Source organism: Palaemon carinicauda, chromosome 30 (assembly GCF_036898095.1).
Source record: "Palaemon carinicauda isolate YSFRI2023 chromosome 30, ASM3689809v2, whole genome shotgun sequence".
Classification (NCBI taxonomy): Eukaryota; Metazoa; Arthropoda; class Malacostraca; order Decapoda; family Palaemonidae; genus Palaemon; species Palaemon carinicauda.
Genome location: NC_090754.1, coordinates 54,786,126 through 54,808,915, shown reverse-complemented (window position 1 = coordinate 54,808,915; position 22,790 = coordinate 54,786,126). Strand labels below are relative to the sequence as shown.

The window sequence follows — 22,790 nt, the reverse complement described above, 5'->3', positions numbered from 1 at the left end:
CTTCTTGTACTTTATTTCTTTCTTAAACTTTTGCTTTTGTGTTGTGAGCTTACAAATCTTAAATCTACTGTATCAATTTTTCTATTTGTGTTATCAAGTCCCCATTGAAGTTCTACTCTTGAAATTCCATTTTGCAACATTTGCTTTTCCTAAGTAAATGGATTTCATTTACTTTAATTCCAGTACTGTACATAAAAAATAATATGGAATTTTTTTCAGATCTCGGGAATATGAAATTGTGTTTGTGGCTTAGTATGTTGTCTTCCATTATACATGTTTTGAAGATCAAGCACAAGAAATCTATACTATTGTATAAGCAGGATAAGAAAAAACTTCTATTCTCTTGTTTGTTATAATTTTCCCAAAATGGATATCATGTTACATGTTACTGTCAATTTGTTTAAATTTTCTTTTGTTTGAGTTAAAATTACTGTACTGTTCTCTTCTGTGGTACTATGAAACTATTTTTTCTATTTTAAAATTAATTCTTTTTCAATTATATGATAACACTAGTACTTTCTTCTTCTTTAGTATTGATAATAAGTATTTTTTGCATTTTAAAAGTAATTCTTTTTCAGTCTGTAATACCACAGGATACGAAATTAATTCGTGCCGGATTGGCTTTTGTAGCATGATATTTTCGTATAATGAAATAGAATGAAATGGAGCCAAATACATTTGAATCATGCAATATACCTAACCTAACTGCGCGAATTTAGTTTCGTATCCTGAGTATTTTTTCGTAATTTGAGGCAAAAAAACTTTGTACGTCGTTTCGTAAAATGAGTTATTCGTATACAGAATCTTTCTTATCTATAGGTTCCACCAATATGGTTAGTATTTTCTTCTTCTTTAGCAGTGACAATTAAATTTATACTTCAAGAAGCCTTGTATGTTATTAGGATATTTATTCAAATTGTCAGCCAATTTTTTGTGCCTTGTTTGCAAATGGAAGGTTCTGAATTTTTTTAAAGTCTAGTATAATCTTCAGTTTTTTAGAGTTTATCATGGATATATATTTCTCCATCAGCGATGAAAAAAAGCTTTTCTAGAAGTTCTGAGTAATATATAGTATTCTTCAATAAAAAAGGTCATACTTTGAATATCGTTATTAGTATTAATGCACTGCTATAAGAGATTAGTTTAGATTAATAGAAAAATTATGTTTTATGTAACAAGTTCCAATGAAAGGGTTTAGAATGAAAATTTATTTTTACCAAGGAGGAGGATACTGGTTTAAAAGGGATTTAGACGTAGGAAAAATCAATTTTTGGGTGAGATAGCCCTGTCGTCCTGATGGAAGGTGATAGGATGTGTAACGGCTCCTTACTTATCCTTCCCCTTAGTGGATTAGACTGGGTAAGGTCTATTGGGGGTGCAGATATCTATGGTTATCTTCGGATACGTCCCTGATTATACACGATATCTTCGGATAGTCGTTTCCGGGGGTTGGAATCCCGTGATACCTGACGCTAATTCTCTTGTAATATCAATCGCAGAAATATTTTACTGTAGAAGTTGCCAGAAGGAACTTCCATCAGGACGACTTGGCTCGAGCCCAAAAATTGGGTTTTTGTTATCTAGTTTAGTATTTTTGGTTCTTTATTACGTGGTTGAGATCACGAGAGGTGCATGTGGCGCTTCTGTTCCAAAATAAAAAATTAGAATTCATGGACTTTTTTAAACTGTTTTCTAATAGTTAGTGTTTTCAATAAATATACCAGGCAGTTTATTATGCTATGGTGAATGTACATTACAGTATGAAACTGAATACATTTAAAGATAGGCAAAAGAACCACAGGGAAAATGTAAATAGGAAAAATAAGATCAACTGACTAGTTTTGTGATACTTCTTCAGAGGACTGATTTATTGAGCAAGGTTTCTTTACAATTTATATGGTACAGTAAATGTACGAAAGTGCATAGAGAGATTTATAGAACAGTCTATGTATGTTTGTATGTTTACTGTAGCATATAGAAGGTAAAGATACCTTGTTCAATAAATCAGTCCTCTGAAGAAGTATCACAGAATTAGTCTGGACTTAATCATATTAACTATTTTCATTTTCCCTGTGGTTCTTTTGCATCTGAGCATCACGTTTCCCAGTGATCTTTACGCATTTAAAGATATATATAGAGTAGGAACACCAAAGGCTATACTGTAGTACTGTAGATGGATTGATTAGTTTTTAGGAGACTTCTATATTGATTTTGTTTAAATTCTATTGAATTTTAGAAAAGTACAATTGGTAGCTTCCTGGGTAGTGGCACTGTAGAAGGAGAAGCGCACGACACGGAGAGCGATCGTCATGGACAGTGGTTGAGACGACGGCGTTTAGATGGGGCGTTGAATCGCGTTCCTCGTAATTTCTATCCACGCATTTGGAAAATTCTAGAGAAGGTACTTGTTGCATATGCGCATTTTGTGTTTTCATTTAGTTACCTGTCGGATTCATCCTGATAGGTTCTGAGGACTTTGAATGTCTTCTCTAGAAAAAATAAGCAATCATGAATATTTTGTCTAATGGTTCAACTCTAAAATTTTGTTGCTTTCTTTGTACTGTAGACATATATTGTGAGGTTATTCATACTGAATATCTTGTTGAAACAATATTGAATTATGCTTTTATTTGAGATAAAATATTCACTGATTTCATTAGTGTCCTATGCTTGTTGTTACTTGGGCAATAGTTTTTCATTCTTCCTACCTATTTAGTGTAAGTTCATTAATGTTTTATTCTGTATTGTCTATTTTTCACATAATTGCAAATGTGTCTTGGTAACTTAATCTCATATTCTTTACTTTCATAGTGAATAAGGTACAGTATATGTTTGTTTCTTGATAAGAAGAAGAATTATTATTTAAATATTTTTCTTAAACTTTACATTGCATACTTTTCCTGTGGTCTGCATTCCTTAGTGCATCTCAGTGGAAGTATGGCTGCTATGATACTACTTGTCAAGGCTTTGGCTGCAGTAGGTGGGGTGGGCACTTCATGGCCTATGTCAATGAAGGAAGAGCTGAACCCAAACTACATATATAAGTCATTCCTCATACATAGAGCAAACAGGAAGTTAAGACAGCAGGATAAAGTGAATAACATGGAGAGGATCTTAGTTTCACCAATAACACTGAAAATAAAATAGGGCTTAGTATACTGTTAGTTCCAGGAGATATTTTAATTACTGAAGAAAATTACACATTTCAGTACAGCATTTAGACATTAATTAAATCTACGTTTCTTTTCTATTTGCTATTATGTATTATAAGATAAGAACTGCTTTATATTTTAGTAGTTGTATCTTATGAAATCATGTGGTTATACTGTATATACGTATCAAGTATTTTTTACAAGTGCAGTACAACTGATTTGTGTATTATATTTCTCGTTCTAGAGAAGATATTTCATCTTTGCCAAGCCAAGAATACTCATATCTGGAATTATACAGTATAATCATGTTATTTCTCTAGGAAATTTTACAAATAGTTAATATTCTACAGGACATTAAAGAAGGTTTTTTGTTTCATAGTTTCAAGTCTAATTACCTTCAATTCAGTGAGACAAATAAATTTGTAAAGAAGTAAAGGCTAGAGGCTGTAGAATCATAAAAAGTCTTATATAGAAGCATACTTTTAACTTAATCTATTGCCATATTGAGTATTTCAAGAAACCTTTTCTAAGGTTGAACTGTTATACTCGTACTTGTGAACATTTAACAAAACCTTTTGATAGTTTTGTCATTAATTTTATCAATTTAATTACAGTGCCGTGGTATAAACATTGAGGGGAAGGTGATACCCCAGACTCTAACGCAGGAGGTGAGTTGTCATGTACTGTATATGCATATTTTTTTATGAATGATATCTACGATTGTCAATTATTATTATTATTAATGTTGTAACTCCTTAAAAGTTTAATTCCCAACTATCTGGGTTGAATATTTTTTTATAGAAAATTATATACTGTTTTTCAATAAGTGGCTAAGCTGGAAATCCAGTATGGAGCTGGGTTACGAATAGAAGTTTGACATCTATGTATAAAGTCATTACCATCCATACAAACATTATTAAATCTACAAAATTAGGAGCAGATAACGGCAAAAGACATTTTAGTTGGTACATACAAAATTTCCATGGAATATGTGAAACTGAAAAACCCTGTCTTCTTACAGATGACAGCTGGAGAATTGAAGTTTGCACTTGAGGTCGAGACTGTGCTGAATACAATTCCCCAACCTGAGTACAGGCAGCTTGTGGTTGAGGTAAGTTAGTTACGCAGGGTATTGTTCAATCTTATAAGCTCCTAATGAAATTATGTTATGGAGTTTTTCAGGAGCTTGTTAACATTATTCTGTGGTGATTTTATATGAGTTTTATCATGTTATGATAGTTTTTAGTGAACTTGTGAAGCCTCATACATCAAGTTTAGTATTTTCCTAGTAGATTTGTTACCACATTTTTACTTCAATCCAGACTTTAAGAAGATTAAGTTAACAATGGAGTGTACTTTTTAATATGCCAGAGAGATGTTGATAAAGGTTAAGGGGCATGAATATTGGTGATAATGTTTTCTCGGCAAACAGGGGAGCGTAATTTTTTATATGTTAGAGGGACATTTTTATATTGTTTTCTTGGCAAACAATGTGTACTTTTTGATATGTTCGAAGGAGGTTGATGAAGATTAAAGGGCATGATTATTGTTGATATTGTGTTCTTGGCATCAGTATTTTGAAAGATGTGCAAGATTCCCAGGAGCGTCTTCTTGGTGCATTATGGGTAAACAGATGAGGTCGAGATCATGCGCTCTGAGAGGGGGATTAGGCCTATTGGGGGGAGGGGGGGATTTTCTCATCATGGGAGTTGAAGCTCCAGGTATCCTAAGAGAGTAGTTTGTGGTAAGTACAGTGTCTCAAGGTCTAAGAAAAACTTCAATAAATGGCCCCTTTAACTGCATAGTTATGAATGACACTTTTCTACTAGTTGGATTATAGAACAGCAATATGTATAAATGGTTTACAACTACCAAAGTAAATAGTCCTTAGACATACAGTGAATTGTAAGGTGGGTGTTGATCTCTACTTTTGTTTGGAAAGAGATGGCATGAAAAACATAATCTACTCAAGTTCATTGGTCTCTTGTACATCTTTTTTGGGTGGTAGAGAATGTATATTATATTTTTCAGAAAAACAATTCAAGAAATTTCCCTTTATACACAGGCTTTGATGGTGCTGTCTATGGTGCGAGAATACTATGCTGCCGATTATCTGGGAGACATTGTTTCAGCGCAAGACATTGTTCACTTGGCAAACAATATATTTTTGCAAGATCAGGTACGTAAGTAAATTATACTGCATCTCAAAATATTACTAATCCTGTTTTAGAATTTCAGTACACAGATTAGCCTGACAGTCATTGGTCTGATTAAGCAACCTTATGATAAGAAATGGGTCGCAAAAATATTGGAATTGCTTAGTTGAGCATTGGTTATCGATAGTTCCCGCCAACATAAGTATATTAATGTCCTTTGCACAGTAGTTAGTCACTGAGAATATTTTTGCACTTCATGGATTATAGCATTTTGTATTGGAAAAGTGTGTTTTCAAGTATATAGTGGGAAATATGAAGATAAATGAGATGATTGTACTGTGTGTTTTTACCATTCAACTGGAAAAGTCTTCGTTTTTATTATTATACTTAGGCATTTTTATTTATGGATTTATGAACAATATAGAACTAGAATGAAGTCTGTGGTGTAAAAGTTTGCTGAAATTCTCTGTGGAATTTTATATATAATATTGCACCATACAGTATAACCTATGGTAACTATGCTAACTGATAGAGGGGAGGCCTAGATTACATAAAACCAATTTACTGTTGATTATTTCTAATTTAATTTAATGAATGGACTATGAAAATAGTCAAAGGGAAGTAATGCATAGAACTAGGAGAGTATTGTGCTATGATAATGGTTAAAAATTTAAGTTAAAAATGGCAACTTATCCAGTTTGCCCTTTTTATCAACATCAGCCAGTCTTTGGAGATAAAGAGCTTAGAATGTCTAAACTTTAAAACTATACATCTAATCATCAACAAAGAATTTGAAATAAAGAAGTAAGGGGGGTACAGTTTAAAACAATTGTTTATGGTTGCCTAAACATGAGAAATTGCACAAATAATTGGTGGCTGTTTACTCAAAGCCACAAAAAAACAGTTTACTTCAACCTTTTTATTTGTATGAGTTATGGTAAACTTAAGCATAAGGATATACTCATGATTTATAATACCTGTTACCATATTAAAAAGCTACCATCAGAAATTGAACAGGTAACAAGGGATAACCTTTCATAACATTACAAGATCCTCTCACATCACTATTTAAGTGTGACCCTCCCCCCCCATGCCTATGAACATGATGAGCACACAAGACGTACAATGATATGAAAATCAGAAATACCCTGAAGCAGTTAAATTGCTAAGCTCAAATGTGTAACAAAAAAACACTTAATTAAATTTCTATTTCTCGTAGGTTTGGAAACTAGAATTCACCAAATAATTTTAAATAAATTTCAAAATTTCTATTTTCCGTAGATTTGAAAACCAGAATTCACACTAAATAATTTCAAATAAATTTCACTTTTCTAGAAACAACAAGATGGCGATGCTACCACGTGTTGTGCCAGAGATAAACGCGAACCTGGCATTGGGGGAGGACTGGCTTGCGGTGGATCGGCATACATATGTCAGCATTTCTACGACAGCGCCCCGTCGGGAAGTTTTGGAACCATGTCGTATATGGTCAGAGCTGTTGCCATCATACTAAATTGCTTCCCTCAAGAAGGGGAAATAGATTGTTCAGTTAGTTGAATTACTCTTATTCTTTTCAGAAGTCCAGTTCAGTCTCATGAGGCAGTATTAGGTAGCTTTAAGTTGTGTATATTTTGATGTGTTCTTCCTTCTAACTATACAGGTATTTATTTTAAGTCATTTTCTTTTACAGATCTTTAAGATCTGTAGTTGAATCTAGCAGTTTGTGCAATACATTTAGTAGGATTGATCTGCTCTAGTATTTTTCCTTTCATTTCTTTGATTGATTGAAAGAGTAGAATGTTTGCTGTGATTTTGTAATTGTTGGAGGACCTTTAACTATACCATTCAAATTGCCAATTGAATTAGTCATATAATTATAATGGAATTGAAATTTCAACATTTTATAGAGATAAGATTTACTTGGTCAGTTTATTATTTAAGTTCTGGGATTGGGAAAAAGATAGTCTAATATCTGATCTCAATTGCGTCCAAGCTATGAGCTACACCATTAACCACATCATTGTTATCCATCTTATTCATAAAGGGTGCTGCTTTTTTATACATGTTATTGAAATATCATGGATTTTATATACTGATCATATGTATTTAAGGAATGTTTTACAGTGGATGTACTATAATTTAAACATATACTCATAATCTACATAATGTGTGGCCATGCTTGAGTTGGTAATTATGTCTTGCATAAGCAGTTTTGGACTGAAGCAAGCATCAATGATTGATTATGAAGTTGGTAAAATCAACCAGTACTAATGTACAGTAGTTCCTTTCCAACAATAGTTTTCCTTTTCATTACAATTGTTTCTTTCAGGTATGACAGAGATTATTAAGGATTAAAACAATGATAAAATTTAAGATTTACTGCGGGCAGTTATTTTACATAATTACAAGTATAGTATATATGTATATATTAATAACAGAAGCGAGAAAAGTCCTCCTCTATTAACATAGTGTCTACACTGGTACAGTTTAGTCTGAAAAAGAAAGACGTTGCATTATTATAGAAATATTATATATAGCCATTCATTGATCCTCAAAGCATGAACATAACTTCTATCACTATAAATATTCTTCCATATAATCATGAAGATGATACAATTTTACCCTTTCGTCAGACATTCTTTACCGCTAATTTAAGAGTGCTATTGACCAAGCTAGAGAGTATATATACAGTCACTTGTTTGTATTATTTTTATTTATTATTTAACCCTCATGTGACATTAGTTTATCTTCAACAGATTGATAGGATAGTCATGCCATTGTAATAATTCCGTACAAAACTACAAAGTAACGTGAATACACTATTGAATATCAGCTATTTTTGTGTAACAACCAGCCATCTGAAATAAGAGTAAATGTCCTGTTACATTATATACTTTATTATATTCAGGAAATCCTTTAACAAATGTTGCGCTTTTAAAACCTGTGACCTTGTTCTCACAATTTGCGTAAATTAACCCTTTTATCAATACAGTAGGGTCCCGAATTATGCGAGAATTTGGTCGATTAATGACCTCGTGTAAATGGAAAATCGCGAATTTCGAAACACACAGCTAACAGAAATAATTCCATTGCGGCCATGGCAACCAGCAATTTGCCTATTCAAATGTGTTTACTACCCATTTCCAATACTTTCTTTGTACTATACTGTATTTCTTATTAATATCAAATTGTTTTTGTAAATAAATAAAACATTTAATATACTTTAAAGTTCTAATAACTTGAAAAATGGTTAAAATTACAACCAGGATAGGTGTAAACACCATATATTTCCCGTTATAACACAACCCAAAATACAGACAAATTTTAATGTTTGTCATATCTATTGTATAATACAACTGGTGAATAGCAAAACCATCACTCTATAGACTAGCTTGTTGTATGATTGAAAATCCAGAATTATCAAAATAAAGGCGACTTTATATCATGCGTTTCCTAAACACGCTAAACAGCACAATAGAAAACGACAACCAATGTTTTGTTTACGTTTATCTCTGATCACAACGAAGAAACAGACGCATTTATACATCTGTGTTTTTGAATTGACAGCAATTTTACCAAGTATAGATTATATGTTGAATTTGTTATTACCAATGTTCTAATTATTTTTTATTAGAACTTTCAAATAAATGAAATGAATGCCATTTATGAAATGTTTTTCTTTATGATGCCGCCTGAAACGGAAACCTTCCATTTGTTTACGCTCCATCTTCGATCATAATAAACAAACGAATGTATTAAACACACATGATCTAAGTCATAACTAATGATATTACAAACATTTAGTAAACATTATGTTATTACAAATATTTTACTTACCGTATCCATATAAATTCCTAAAATCGTAGCAAAGCTGGAAATTTTTTTTTCCTTATGCGTTTAATCCACAATAGCAAACTGCCGCTAATGACAGAGTGATAACTTACGATAATTCTAAACTGTTACGAAAGATAATTGTCCTTTCCATATCCAAAATACTTTTCCTAACTTCAGTTATAAGTCAACTTGTACCCACCTCAATTATGGATCCATATGCAAAAAAGGTAAAAGAAGAAAGTACTAGGCCTATTTTTAAAGTCACCGAACAATTAGGTTACCGCTATAACGTTCGATGTGTGTGTGAGAGAGAGAGAGAGAGAGAGAGAGAGAGAGAGAGAGAGAGAGAGAGAGAGATGGTTTTAAAGTACTAAACAATAAATATGATAGGTTATAACACATTGGTGTTTATGTAATATTAACTGTATAGATGGTTTGAATAAGTTAAGAAATGGTGTAAACAATTCTTTGTTATTGTATTCGCGCGGAAGCTAGACATCAGCTGATGTGACCACAGCCAAAAGTAAAACAAAAATAAGTTAGCAATACTCGATTTTTAAAACACACCCGAAATTTAACAACATAAGTACATGTTTTATTATAGCGCAACTGACATTTAAAGAGTCAAAATTTTCTGGAATAGAATGGTGTTTCCTAAAAAATAGTGGTTTGCGGACGAAATCGGTTACCGTATTTTAAGCTATGATTGAAATGGATGTATACACGGTATAATTTTTTCGTTTTGTATTTAATTGACACTTCAAGAAAACCGATTTTGGTTTCTTCATCTATTTGTAAGTACTGTATTGTATAACGAGAGAGAGAGAGAGAGAGAGAGAGAGAGAGAGAGAGAGAGAGAGAGAGAGAGAGAGAGAGAGAGAGAGAGAGAGAGAGAGATGATATGACGCAGAAGGTTACAGACCTAGAACAGGGGAGGATGAAGGTGGGGGGAGTGAATGAGATAGGCTGGGTGGACTCGCAGGGGAGACGGTAGGAGACGGGGGAAGGGGGGATTTGGTTGCCAGTGGCTAAAAATAGATTCTGAAAGACGGTAAAGGGAAAAACGAATCCCATCGAATAAACAGAATAAGGAAAGGGAATAAGATCCAGAGGAATAATAGATATAATGGAATGAAAATGACTAGATGGTGTTAGTTGTGATAAGAATAATTTAGATATTTGAAATAAGAGTGTCTGAGAAGGTATAGAAGGAATTCGTGATAAAAATAGAGGAATATCAAAGGATACAGTTAGTTTGCATTAAAGGGTTTGTTATCGTTTATCGGCAGTGAATAGCCTAAACTTCGGTAACGAGTCGTCAATATTTTGTCATATTTTAAACAGTATACATTTGATTTGCAAACATTGGTTTTGTAGAGTAGACGGTAAAATAAAATCTAGAGAGAGAGAGAGAGAGAGAGAGAGAGAGAGAGAGAGAGAGAGAGAGAGAGAGAGAGAGAGAGAGAGAGAGATTTCTGCCATCAAATCTCTCTCTCTCTCTCTCTCTCTCTCTCTCTCTCTCTCTCTCTCTAGATTTTATTTTACCGTCTACTCTAGAGAGAGAGAGATTTCTGCCATCCAATCTCTCTCTCTAGATTTTATTTTACCGTCTACTCTACAAAACCAATGTTTGCAAATCAAATGTATAGCCTACTGTTTAAAATATGACAAAATATTGACGACTCGTTACCGAAGTTTAGGCTATTCACTGCCGATAAACGAACCCAGTCTACTCGTGAAAACCTTGAACGCCCAGAGGGAAAAATAAGGCTTTTAAATATACTGTACTAAACAAAAATAATGCTTTAATATACCATCATTAACACTACCATTACAATTATCGTAAGGTTGGAGAAAGATAAAGATTGCCGAGAACGTAACCACATTTCTGTTTACATTTTGTCAGCTGGACTCGCACAGTTAACAGTTGATTTCATTGTTGATGTGGAATTTTATCCTTAAATAGGCTATTCATTATGAAATTATGTTAATGAAATGTAATGTTAATATTGTTTTGTAACATTTATTATAAATCACCGTATTTAGGGCTACCAATATACTTAAAAAGACTATAGATTTGATACATTTTGTAGTGCTTGACTCGCGAACTTTGAACAGCCTCGTGGATACAGAAAATTTATTTTTGAAAAATAGCGATCGCGGAAAAGGGGAATCGTGTAATTCGAACACGCTTAATTCGGGACCCTACTGTAGTTACATATACAGTATAAGGATAAATTCCTGCCATCTTTTGTAAGAATTGTTGTAAGGCGAAAATGTATCCTTATGAATTCTATTGTTGACCCTTATTTTTAGATTTATCAATGTGCTAGTACTTGTTAGACACTAAAAGTATTTATACAAAATCTTTTACCAATCTACTTTATTTGACCAGTCTGTTATCCAAATTTATCATCTTGGTTAACCTTCTACTGTGAGTTTAGTGCAATATGTTTGTAAAAAATTTGCATGCTCTGTATTTCTTTTAAGTCTTACGTTGTACAGGTTAGTACATATGATACACGTTAATTCCTTTTTGTTGTGCCATAACATTCTAATAGTAACTAATCTTGATTTTTTCAAATGACTTTTGATATGTCCAAAGCAGGAGAATATAAACAAGTTTTATGTTGTTCCTGCTTTGTTTCAAAGTTCATATATTGAAAAGTGTGAAAATTAAGCCATGTATTGAAATTGTATTATGTTTGAACCTGCATGCTGTCGAATGAGAACCTGTAATTTTTAGTATTATTTATATTTTACCAAGAATTGCACTTTTAAGTATGGTCTTTGCTTCCTGCTTCCAAAAGCATTTCATGCTGGAGGAACTATTTATAAAATTGATGGTAACAATTGTTCAGGAAAAAGTTACACTTTCATTCAAAAAAAAATTACAGTACCTCAAATGAGTATTTAAAAAATGGATCTTTTAATACTTAAAGTTTAGAATTTTTTCATTGTATGTATTCACTGAAAATTATCGAGAATATTGATTTTTTTTTTTTATTTCTTTAAATCATTTTATGAACTTAAGATAAAAACTGACATGCACAAATAAGAAAATGCTACCTGAATACTAATGTCATATGTCACCTTATAAATATTAACCACATATTCATTCATGTCATATATATATATGGCTGTGAAATACTTTAATCATTGTGTTGCGACCAAATTTAGGAACCAGAAAACTTTTTCAGTATATCAACATTTTAAAAAATATATATATAATAAATTTTCATATACTGTAATGAAAATAACGATCAATTGTTATATAAAACAATTACGAGCTTAGTAATGGTTAGAAGGAACATAAAACTAAGTAAATTCATTGTGCTTTAGACAAATATAAGTTCATCATCACTGTAATTGCTTCATTGTGTTTAATATTTAATGAAAAATAGTATTTTAACAAATTTAAATTGCACAGTACTTTATTCGCAATAGTCTTGTTTAAACGAAAGGTTGTTTAGTGAAAGTAATGGGACTTGAAATGTAGCAAAGATCAAAACTTAAAATTAGGTAAAGTAGGGTTCGTAGACATTATTTATTTTAGCAATAAGTTCCTCATGATGTGTTAGAAACTTGAATACACCATAAGATGGTGAAGTAGCTATAGTTGTGACTGTATAAATGATAATGCAGTTCTATACTACAAAGTAGGGTGATACTGTATTAAACTTAAGAATTTTATTTTGCATTTATTACAAGAGTGGAAAGACGTATGATTAAGTTGTTATTAATGTTGTATAGTGTGTAAACCACTTTTCTCTGTGCTGTTTGACTTTTTTACACATTTATTGTGTTTTCTAAAAACTGACTCTACTTTTTTACACATTTATTGTGTTTTCTAAAAAACTGATTCTACTTTTTTACACATTTATTGTGTTTCTAAAAACAGACTCAGTTTTCTTTTACGTGGCAGCAGTGTAAAGTTTTTGAAGTTGACACTCAAATTACTTTTACACTCGGCTCCCTTTTTTCAGCATATTAGTTATTCGTAAAGAATATTAGCAACATGCCTTTCTTGTTAGTTTCATTGTATGCTTCCAGTTCAGTGATCACTTATTATAACTCAACAGTCATTTTGCTGGCATTGAACATTTATTAATGTAATTAAGGCCTTTAAATCACCATCTAAAGGTAGAATGTAAGCCAGCTATAGATGTCCATGGATTGGAAACTTATGAAAAGTTATTAACATTCAAAAAAGATTTTCCATTCTCAAGAATTCTACAAGTCTTAATGATGATTGTTGCCTTTCAGAATTGTAACAAATAGTCCTGCACACTATTGTGTAACTATGTAACAATATTGGATAATTAATGAGTAAAATGTTAAATATACAATTTGTAAAATCTAACTAGTTTACAAAATTAGGAAATGTTTTTCAAATAGTCATCAGTATGGAAGAAAATATGACAAGATTAACTATACTATTTGCAAAATTAGGTAATTTAATGTTTCTTGCAACTAGTCAGCACTAATGTAAAATGATAGGCTATCATGAACTAGTCATCAATAAATTATTGTGCCAATAAGAAATATACACAAGCAATATAAGGATTTAAGAATTAAGTCAATTTACATCATAAGATATTGTACTTTCATTGGAAAATTTATATGTATGTAACTAATTTATTTATATCTTTACCTACTATAAAACTTATGATAGTTTGCTAAACAGTTTTTTAGTATCCTTCCATTTGGAAGATTTAAAAAATACTTACATGGCTATATCATAAACTTTAAAACTGAAACAAAGTTATAATTTTCAAGACAAAAGCAAATAAATTTTTAATATTAGCTTCCATGAATCTCCCACGACATTCATAGTGCCTCTTTCCCAAAGCTGGTTAAATGCTGATGTCTAACTTAAAACTAAAAGATTCCCTAATTTCTTTCCTTTCTCAGTAATATGATTGTTTAAATTATAGTATAGTATCTGTTTCCTCAATGGGAAAATTTGCAGTTTTTGATGTGTATAATGTACTTTTAAACATTTAATATTTGGGAAGTTTTTGGAACCCAATTTGGAAGCGCAAGTTATAATAGATTAATCTAGTTTACGGATAACTGATAAAGTTTATTAACCCTTTTACCCCCAATGGAGTCGTACTGGTACGTTTCACAAAACTCATCCCTTTACCCCCATGGACGTACCGGTACGTCCTTGCAAAAATCTGCTATTCATTTACATTTTTTTGCATATTTTTGATAACTTTATGAGAAACTTCAGGCATTTTCCAAAAGAATGAGACCAACCTGACCTCTCTATGACGAAAATTAAGACTTTTAGAGCAATTTTTAAAAAAATATATTGCAAAATGTGCTTGAGAAAGAAAATGCCTGGGGGTTAAGGGTTGGAAAGTTCCAAATTGCTGGGGGGTAAAAGGGTTAATCTCTAGTGTTGTGTTATTGCCAGAATAATAGTTCCTCACTAGAGTGGTAGGCCCTGATACAGTACTAAGAAATAAATATAGGAAATTTTAGTATTAGTGTAGAAGGCATAAACTAGCTTTTTTCAAGGGAGAAGCACTACGAACATCAGGCGTGTATAGAAATAATTTGATTAAAATTGTTATTTACAATGTCAGAAAATCTAAGAATGTATGGAAAATTCTTTGTACATTTATAAACAGGAAAAATAAATATATAGTTTGAAACCTGATAATTGTGACAAAATTGATGATGTTTATCAATTAAAACAGAAAATTGGCCTGGGTCTAAAATTCTTGCATAAAGCCAAATTAACTTATGTTGCAATGCTGGTTCACAGATAATAAATTGTAATTTTATCATAACACAATGAGTATTTCATTCAAGGAAATAATTTCAAATAATATAGACATTTTCTTTAGAATGTATAACTGCCAAACTATTATCTTGTTGGTTATAGAGTTACTTTTCTAGTAATAATATATTAAACACTTGTTAACCTGATCTTGGAGATCTGGCAGGGAGGTTTAAACTTAAGAAGAAATTGCATATAATGATGGTTTTACATTACTTTTTTATATATTGATTAGCAAAAGGAAAGAAATTTCTGATTATTCTTTCATGACAAACTTGGGTAAAATTTTAATTTATTGGTCAGTAAAGTATTTGATATGAAAAATTAAAATTTTAATTTATTGGTCAGTATTTGATATGAAAAATCCAAGTTACTTTTAAAGTGTTTATATATAATATGACATATTAATATGGGAAGATATTGTTTCATGCATAATAAAATAATGTGTTTATTGTGATAGGAGGCTGTAATTTCAAACCTTGTAAAGTGTAGTCAAATTTTCGAAGAACCTAGTAGTCAAATTATTCTTTTTTTTTTTTTACACTCAAAGAACTGCATTTTTTTAAACTGACTTTTCCACTGGAATTTAACTTTGAACTATGGAGAAATAGGAAACTATGGAGAAATATGAAAGAATGAAAAGACAAGAGTAATAACATGATGAATTTTGTAAAAATTGTACAGGAAAGAAACAATAATAAATCGCAGTACTTTTTTCTTCATGTTTTTTCTTCTTTTCAGAACACTTGACAAAACATTTAAAATAAAGTTAGTTATTTCTATAGTCACCTATTGTTCATATTACTTCTCTCTGGAAGATGGTAGAATGTCACCATCTACCCTATAACTACAGATTTACCATTTTCTTTACTTGTTACAGCCCCTCTAGTGTAGCAATAGGAACATGGCAGTATATGGCAATACTGCCTTGTGGATAGATCATATCTCTCTCTCTTGAAGTCAAAACTAATTCAAGAGCTTCTTGACATTACTAGTCAAGAGGAACTACCTAGTCAAGAGGAACTATTAACAAACAAAATTCCTCAAAACAAAATGGAATCCTGTGAATGGAACGCTCAACGGCGGTCATAGTAATTCCAGAGGAGGACATCCCGAATTAAAATGTTAAACGATCTAAAATCACAAAATAACCACAATTTGGATCACAGGTTGAAAAACACCTTAAGATCATAAACATGGCGAGAAAACTGAAAAAACAGACACTATATAGCGCACTCATGCCTCGATAGTCAAGTTGCTATTCATGTTCCTGGATTTTACCAGAAATAGTCGTACACAATTCAAGAAACCAGCGAATAAATGAACTGAAAGCATCATAAAACTAGTTTAGAGTTAGTATCAGGGGGAACCATGGCTTTACATACAAGGAATTCTGAGAAACATTGCCAAATATTCTAACATGGAAAAAAAAAAAGGCAACATGAAATTCATAGGAATAATTTGACAAAGATTTAAAGGTTTAAAGGCTGCTCACGAATGGCAGCGGCAAAGGGCCAGTGACATTGCCTTATCGAGCAGGACAATGCCCTAAAGACTGACCATATACGTATATCATCAGCGGCCCAAGTCCCCTCTCCACCCAAGCTAGGACCAAGGAGGGTCAGGCAATGGCTGCTGATGACTTAGCAGATAGACTTAAAGGCTCCCCCAAATCCCCCATCCTTAGCTCACAAGGATGGTGAGGTTGCAGCGACCAAAGACACTAATGAGTTTAAGCGGGACTCAAACCTTAGTCTGGCGTTTACCAGTCAAGGACGTTACCACATCCGCTACCACAAATGAATAAGATAATTTTAATAGTACTGTCAAATTTCAACCATGTCATGCACATCGAAGGCTTTACTGAAGTGTCTTTGTCACATTCTATCTGTACCTACAACCTAGCCTTATACAGTATTTCATCCTTCTTCTATCTTGCTATACAAGCTCTTTTATGTTTTACCCTCATATTGCAACTGTGGGATCTTACCCCAGTTAAACAAACAACTCTCCTTGCAAGAGCCCATGTCCCACCGACCCACATAAGGTGGGGCAATTGTAACTTAACCGAACAACTCTCTTCGATTTTAGTGCTACCCAAATTCCCATAGATAAAATGAAATCCATTCAAGTATCAAAGTATTGGGCAAGAAATGGTTTATATTTTTGACACTGAAGTTGTAGTACTTTACATAAAATTGTTTGCCCAAAGTTTATTTTATTCTTGTGGCTTTATTTTTTATAACTGAAGACTTGCAACAGTCATAAGCTGAACTTTAGGATAGTAAACATAGTAAAAAGGGTGAACTCTCTGATAGTGTTACTACTTTAGGAATTCCCATGATTCAAAAGATAACATATGCAGCAATTATTTTCCTATATACTGATTATCAATAATTGGATATTACACAGTTCAAATGCAGGTGATGTGTAGTAAAGAATAATGAACTAATCCTTGACTTATTATACACTCACCTATTCATTGCTCTTCTGCTTCACTGTAGCATTCCACGTATTGAATTGAATGAAAATCATGGCAGCAGAAAACCTTGATTGCAAATCGTATTTTTCTAGATCATGCGCCCACTCAACAGATCCCCATCTTGAGGCCTGAAAACCAAAAAGAATTAGAGATGAAATGAAAAAGAGGGAAGACATAAGGAAATATTTGTGAAATTTTAAAGAGAAATTATCTCGCATCTCTTGTTAACCCTTTTACCCCCAAAGGACGTACTGGTACGTTTCACAAAGCTCATCCCTTTACCCCCATGGACATACCGGTACGTCCTTGCAAAAAACTGCTATTTACATTTTTTTTCATAATTTTGATAATTTTTTGAGAAACTTCAGGCATTTTCCAAGAGAATGAGACCAACCTGACCTCTCTATGATGAAAATTAAGGCTGTTAGAGCAATTTTAAAAAATTATACTGCAAAATGTGCTTGAAAAAAAAAATGCCTGGGGGTTAAGGGTTGGAAAGTTCCAAATAGCCTGGGGGTAAAAGGGTCAAGTGGCTTAACCTGAATACCATGTCCAAAAGACAGGACATAAAGGTATACTCTTATATGTAATTATCACATATTGGTAATTTACAACTTTACAAATCTAATGATTGATAAACTGACCAGAGGTAACATTGTCACCTTTATGCTCTCTTACACAAATTCATTGCTTATGGTCAAATCTTAACTTGTAGTGCAACAACTACACAGATGTATTTTTGTGGCCAAAACTTTTATTATAAATTAAAATACCAAACATTTTCATTTTGACCTCACTGACTGCTCTACAATGGGGGCGACAGAATTTTAATTTATAGATTTGAAATATAATCTATAACCTCTCTTAAACTTTAGGTAGTTGATTCCAATGAACACACCATGCCAGCTATCTACCGTCTGAGAACTTCTGATTTTACAAATAAAATAACTGTATTATTTCTATTTTAAAATTTCACTGCCTTCCCAGTGACCCTTGATGTTTATCTTGAAACAATCTCATCAATTATTGCTTTTGTAATGTAAGCAAAAATTTCATTCCTTTTTTATCATGCAAATTACACCGGAAATAAATCCCAACACTTTATGCATTTAGTAATGACCTCCACATCAAAGTAATTTTTAATCAAATTAACCTTAGCTACACCAAAGGAAATAAATGAATTTACCTTTAATATTAATATATTATCATAACTAAGCAAAACTGTGGACATGGTAAGTCAGTAAATTTGCTTTCAAAACTTGTCATATCACAGGAACATGGCATTTACATATGAAAGTTTACCTGATAATGATTTTATAATAATTTCTCATTAAATTTGCATTCGATAATATGTATTACATTGAAAACTTTACCTGGTACTCTGTTTCTATCCTCGAGAGATAAACTGCTTTTTCAACTGAGATTTTTCTTTCTGCCGCTGCTATCGCCAACACCACCGATTTAATTGCTTCTACGCCATAAAAGAAACCTGCCAGGATAAAAAAAAAAAAATATTCAGTACATACATACATACATACATATACCATGGCACTTCCCCCAATTTTGGGGGGTAGCCGACATCAACAAAGAAACAAAAACAAAAAGGGGACCTCTACTCTCTACGTTCCTCCAGCCTAACAAGGGACTCAACCGAGTTCAGCTGGTACTGCTAGGGTGTCACAGCCCACCTTCCCACATTATCCACCACAGATGAAGCTTCATAATACTGAATCCCCTACTGCTGCTACCCCCGCGGTCATCTAAGGCATCGGAGGCAGCAGCAGGGCCTACCGGAACTGCGTCACAATCGCTCGCCATTCATTCCTATTTCTAGCACGCTCTCTTGCCTCGCTCACATCTATCCTCCTATCACCCAGAGCTTCCTTTACTCCATCCATCCACCCAAACCTTAACCTTCCTCTCGTACTTCTCCCATCAACTCTTGCATTCATCACCTTCTTTAGCAGACAGCCATTTTCCATTCTCTCAACATGGCCAAACCACCTCAACACATTCATATCCACTCTAGCTGCTAACTCATTTCTTACACCCGTTCTCACCCTCACCACTTCGTTCCTAACCCTATCTACTCGAGATACACCAGCCATACTCCTTAGACACTTCATCTCAAACACATTCAATTTCTGTCTCTCCATCACTTTCATTCCCCACAACTCCGATCCATACATCACAGTTGGTACAATCACTTTCTCATATAGAACTCTCTTTACATTCATGCCCAACCCTCTATTTTTTACTACTCCCTTAACTGCCCCCAACACTTTGCAACCTTCATTCACTCTCTGACGTACATCTGCTTCCACTCCACCATTTGCTGCAACAACAGACCCCAAGTACTTAAACTGATCCACCTCCTCAAGTACTGTAATTCTCCATTCAACATGACATTCAACCTTGCACCACCTTCCCTTCTCGTACATCTCATAACCTTACTCTTACCCACATTAACTCTCAACTTCCTTCTCTCACACCCTCTTCCAAATTCTGTCACTAATCGTCCAAGCTTCTCTTCTGTGTCTGCAACCAGTACAGTATCATCCGCAAACAAAAACTGATTTACTCATTTGGATAAATGATTTACCTTAAAAATATTTGCTTAAACCTAAAAGTTGCAGAATACAGAAAAGGCAATCTTCGTGCAAATTATTTTCTGAAGGAAAAAGAATGCAAAAATAACAGATGGTACAGTCTTTTAATTGAAATGTACTGAGAAAGGTTACTCAGACTATCACGAAGTGTAACTAAATCACCATTGAGATAAAATCATCCAGGGAAAGATAAATGTGGAAAGTTTCATATAAAAGCTAAACAACTCTAGTATCTACTGTACTTCGATAAGATTCTGTTTATGATACAAAGTATGTGTACATGGAATATATTCATGTAAATCAGGGAGGAAAAAATTCTGATAACCATAGGATTCATTAACAACAATTGCTTCCTCTCTGTACATAATAAATATCCCCGTCTACTTATAAACTACTAGCTGAACATACTTTTAGTCTAATACTTTATCTCCATTCCCGCCTCCCTTCTTCCGTTTTGCAGTCCAACGTCTTTTAAATTATTAGCCCAGTTTCCCCTCGGCACTGAATGCCCTGCCCAACCGAGGACTGAGCCATATATAAATCAAATAAAATTTTATACATACTTCATGAGGGTTTGTAATCTAAGAATCTCAATGGAATGTCTCGTCAACCAAACATCACTAAAAATGTTTCAAACACACTCAAAACACTTGAAGGAGCCTTTAGTTTGGCAAAATTGTCTACTAATGTCTATTATATAATGATTTATTAAATACTGTACTACAAAAATTATCTTTTTTACCTTAGGTTAATCTACCTAATGCATAATCACACCACTTATGCCCTATAGTCAAGCCAATTTATATAAAATAAAGTCTATTTTATGCTGTTTAAGTTGAATATGTTTTATTCCAAACTGAAAAATATAATTATGGTATAAAAAATCTAGTGCCAGAAGAACTCAAGGTAACCCTACAATGGGACAAATTTGGAATCTAGGTAACTATATTTTGACTACATTGTAATTACAAAAATACATAGAAATTATACATAAATCACCTTCCATTACCCTGTAGTCAATTGAACCAAAATCTACTTAGTTTTTATGATATATATCGTATTATAACGTAGGACCCAAATTCCTTGGTTTGCCATAAGGGGTATCCCTAGAAATTTTGAGGACAAAGACAATCAACAATCAACAAAACACAATGGAACTGAGAAAATCTCTCATCCTTAGGATAAATATTTCTTTTACTTTTTAATTTTACATTTGTTTTAAATACTATATGAAGAACCTTTAAAGAAAAGCTAAAAATATAAACTTACCGTGAACTGCCCATATATCATACGACAAAAAATAGCGCCGTACTGCTTCCCTAATCTCGACAGGAATATTGGCACCACAGATTCCATTGCAGGGTGTTAAGTTCACATTAAATTTTGTATTAAACCACTCCAACAAGGGATCCCACTCTCTTTCCAAAAGTTCCATGAAGTCATCAGAACCCTGGTAAGTACAGAAAAGAGGTTTTAATCGTGGGGAAATTTCTTTTCATGGTGATAGCAACCATAAAAGACACAATTTTAAAAGTACAGTACTGTAATTTGTATTTTTCATAGCTATAAAAATCCTAGTCCCTTAACCCTTTTACCCCCAGGCTATTTGGAAATTTCCAACCCTTAACCCCAGGGGGTTATTTTTTTCCCAGCACATTTTGCAGTACAGTATATTTTTTCTAAATTGCTCTAAAAGCCTTAATTTTTGTCATAGAGAGGTCAGGTTGGTCTCATTCTCTTGGAAAATGCCTGAATTTTCTCAAAAAATTGTCAAAAATATGAAAAAAAAATTTTATAGCATTTTTTTGCAAGGACGTACCGGTACGTCCATGGGGGTAAAGGGATGGCTTTTGTGAAACGTACCAGTACGTCCTTTGGGGGTAAAAGGGTTAAAATAAGGATATGTCTTCAGAAGTGCTAGAGCGATTATTGAAGCGCTAACAAGGTAGTAGGTTAATGACAAGTAGTTCGAAGGGAAATCCTACTCACTCGACTGTCCCATATAGTCACTTTTCTCCTTAAGCCTAGGACTGCAAGGTGTGGATGAGGTGGGAAATATAATGACTGGCTCAGGTTTTTATAGCTGGGAAAATACAAATAACTTCTAAAGTTTGTTATTTGTTATATAAAATTTTTGTCCTTTAGAAACAAAGGTTTTTTAATTATTTAAATAAAACTTTCATACATTAGAAACGAACTGAAAAAGTCTTTTCTTCCTTAGATATATAATTGTTCATGGTCCCTATACAGGAGCAAGGCCAGTAGCTTTGAATATCTCCCAACAGCTAACCATAGGACTATTAAACCTGTTAGAGCCTTGTCCACTAGTGGCTTAAAGATAAGCTAGTATTAGGACCAGGAAAACCTATCTCCCTAACAGCAAGATAGCATCTGAAGAATCAAACATGGTTCATCAAGAGAAATTTTGGGTAAGTCACTGACCCATGCCTACCATTATCAGGAGGATGGAGGAGTTCCTTCTTGTCAAAGGTAGTCTGCAAGAAAGTTGCTCTATCATGCAACCCACCAGAATCAGACATCCAACCAGCATGTAATACAGTAGTTACGTCTGCTGCATCCCCTCGAAAGAGGAACAAGAAAGTGGTCGAACAACCAATAATTCTACCTCTCCTCAAGATTTATGCCGTACGCATTACCTTACACAGGATGCGTAACCAAGTCCCGTGAGAGAGTTAGGAGTACTACACAACTACTGAACAGCCTACTAAGGACCTAAGGAAAAGGGGTCCAAGAGTCTTTGGG

The 22,790-nt window shown here is 33.2% G+C and overlaps 2 protein-coding genes and 1 long non-coding RNA gene across 4 annotated transcripts in view; 1 reads left to right on the top strand and 2 right to left on the bottom strand.

Annotated features, from left to right (window-relative positions):
* Nucleotides 1-7,648, top strand: part of LOC137623538 (probable phosphorylase b kinase regulatory subunit alpha) — a 50,723-nt gene extending 43,075 nt beyond the window's left edge. Inside the window, exons 9-13 of the mRNA XM_068354373.1 lie at nt 2,237-2,401; nt 3,767-3,820; nt 4,174-4,263; nt 5,218-5,331; nt 6,644-7,648. Of these exons, the coding sequence (XP_068210474.1) occupies nt 2,237-2,401; nt 3,767-3,820; nt 4,174-4,263; nt 5,218-5,331; nt 6,644-6,865 (645 nt within the window). The 3' untranslated portion in view covers nt 6,866-7,648. The remainder of the gene's footprint in view (nt 1-2,236; nt 2,402-3,766; nt 3,821-4,173; nt 4,264-5,217; nt 5,332-6,643) is intronic.
* Nucleotides 7,649-7,671: 23 nt separating this feature from the next.
* Nucleotides 7,672-22,790, bottom strand: part of l(2)k14505 (ATP synthase mitochondrial F1 complex assembly factor 2 homolog l(2)k14505) — a 48,093-nt gene continuing 32,974 nt past the window's right edge. Inside the window, exons 6-9 of one of the 2 annotated variants that reach the window (XM_068353802.1) lie at nt 21,297-21,477; nt 18,792-18,907; nt 17,412-17,546; nt 7,672-7,800 (exon numbers count right to left, since the gene is read on the bottom strand). In XM_068353802.1, coding sequence (XP_068209903.1) covers nt 17,412-17,546; nt 18,792-18,907; nt 21,297-21,477 — 432 coding nt within the window. In that variant the 3' untranslated portion in view covers nt 7,672-7,800. Of the gene's footprint in view, nt 7,801-8,048; nt 8,167-17,411; nt 17,547-18,791; nt 18,908-21,296; nt 21,478-22,790 lie in introns of those variants that run through there. The other variant, XM_068353803.1, reaches the window with a different exon arrangement.
* Nucleotides 12,805-14,558, bottom strand: LOC137623126 (uncharacterized). The gene is made up of 3 exons (XR_011040561.1): nt 13,924-14,558; nt 13,042-13,888; nt 12,805-13,000 (listed from the first exon to the last, which is right to left on the bottom strand). It is a non-coding gene; the product is annotated as an uncharacterized lncRNA (long non-coding RNA).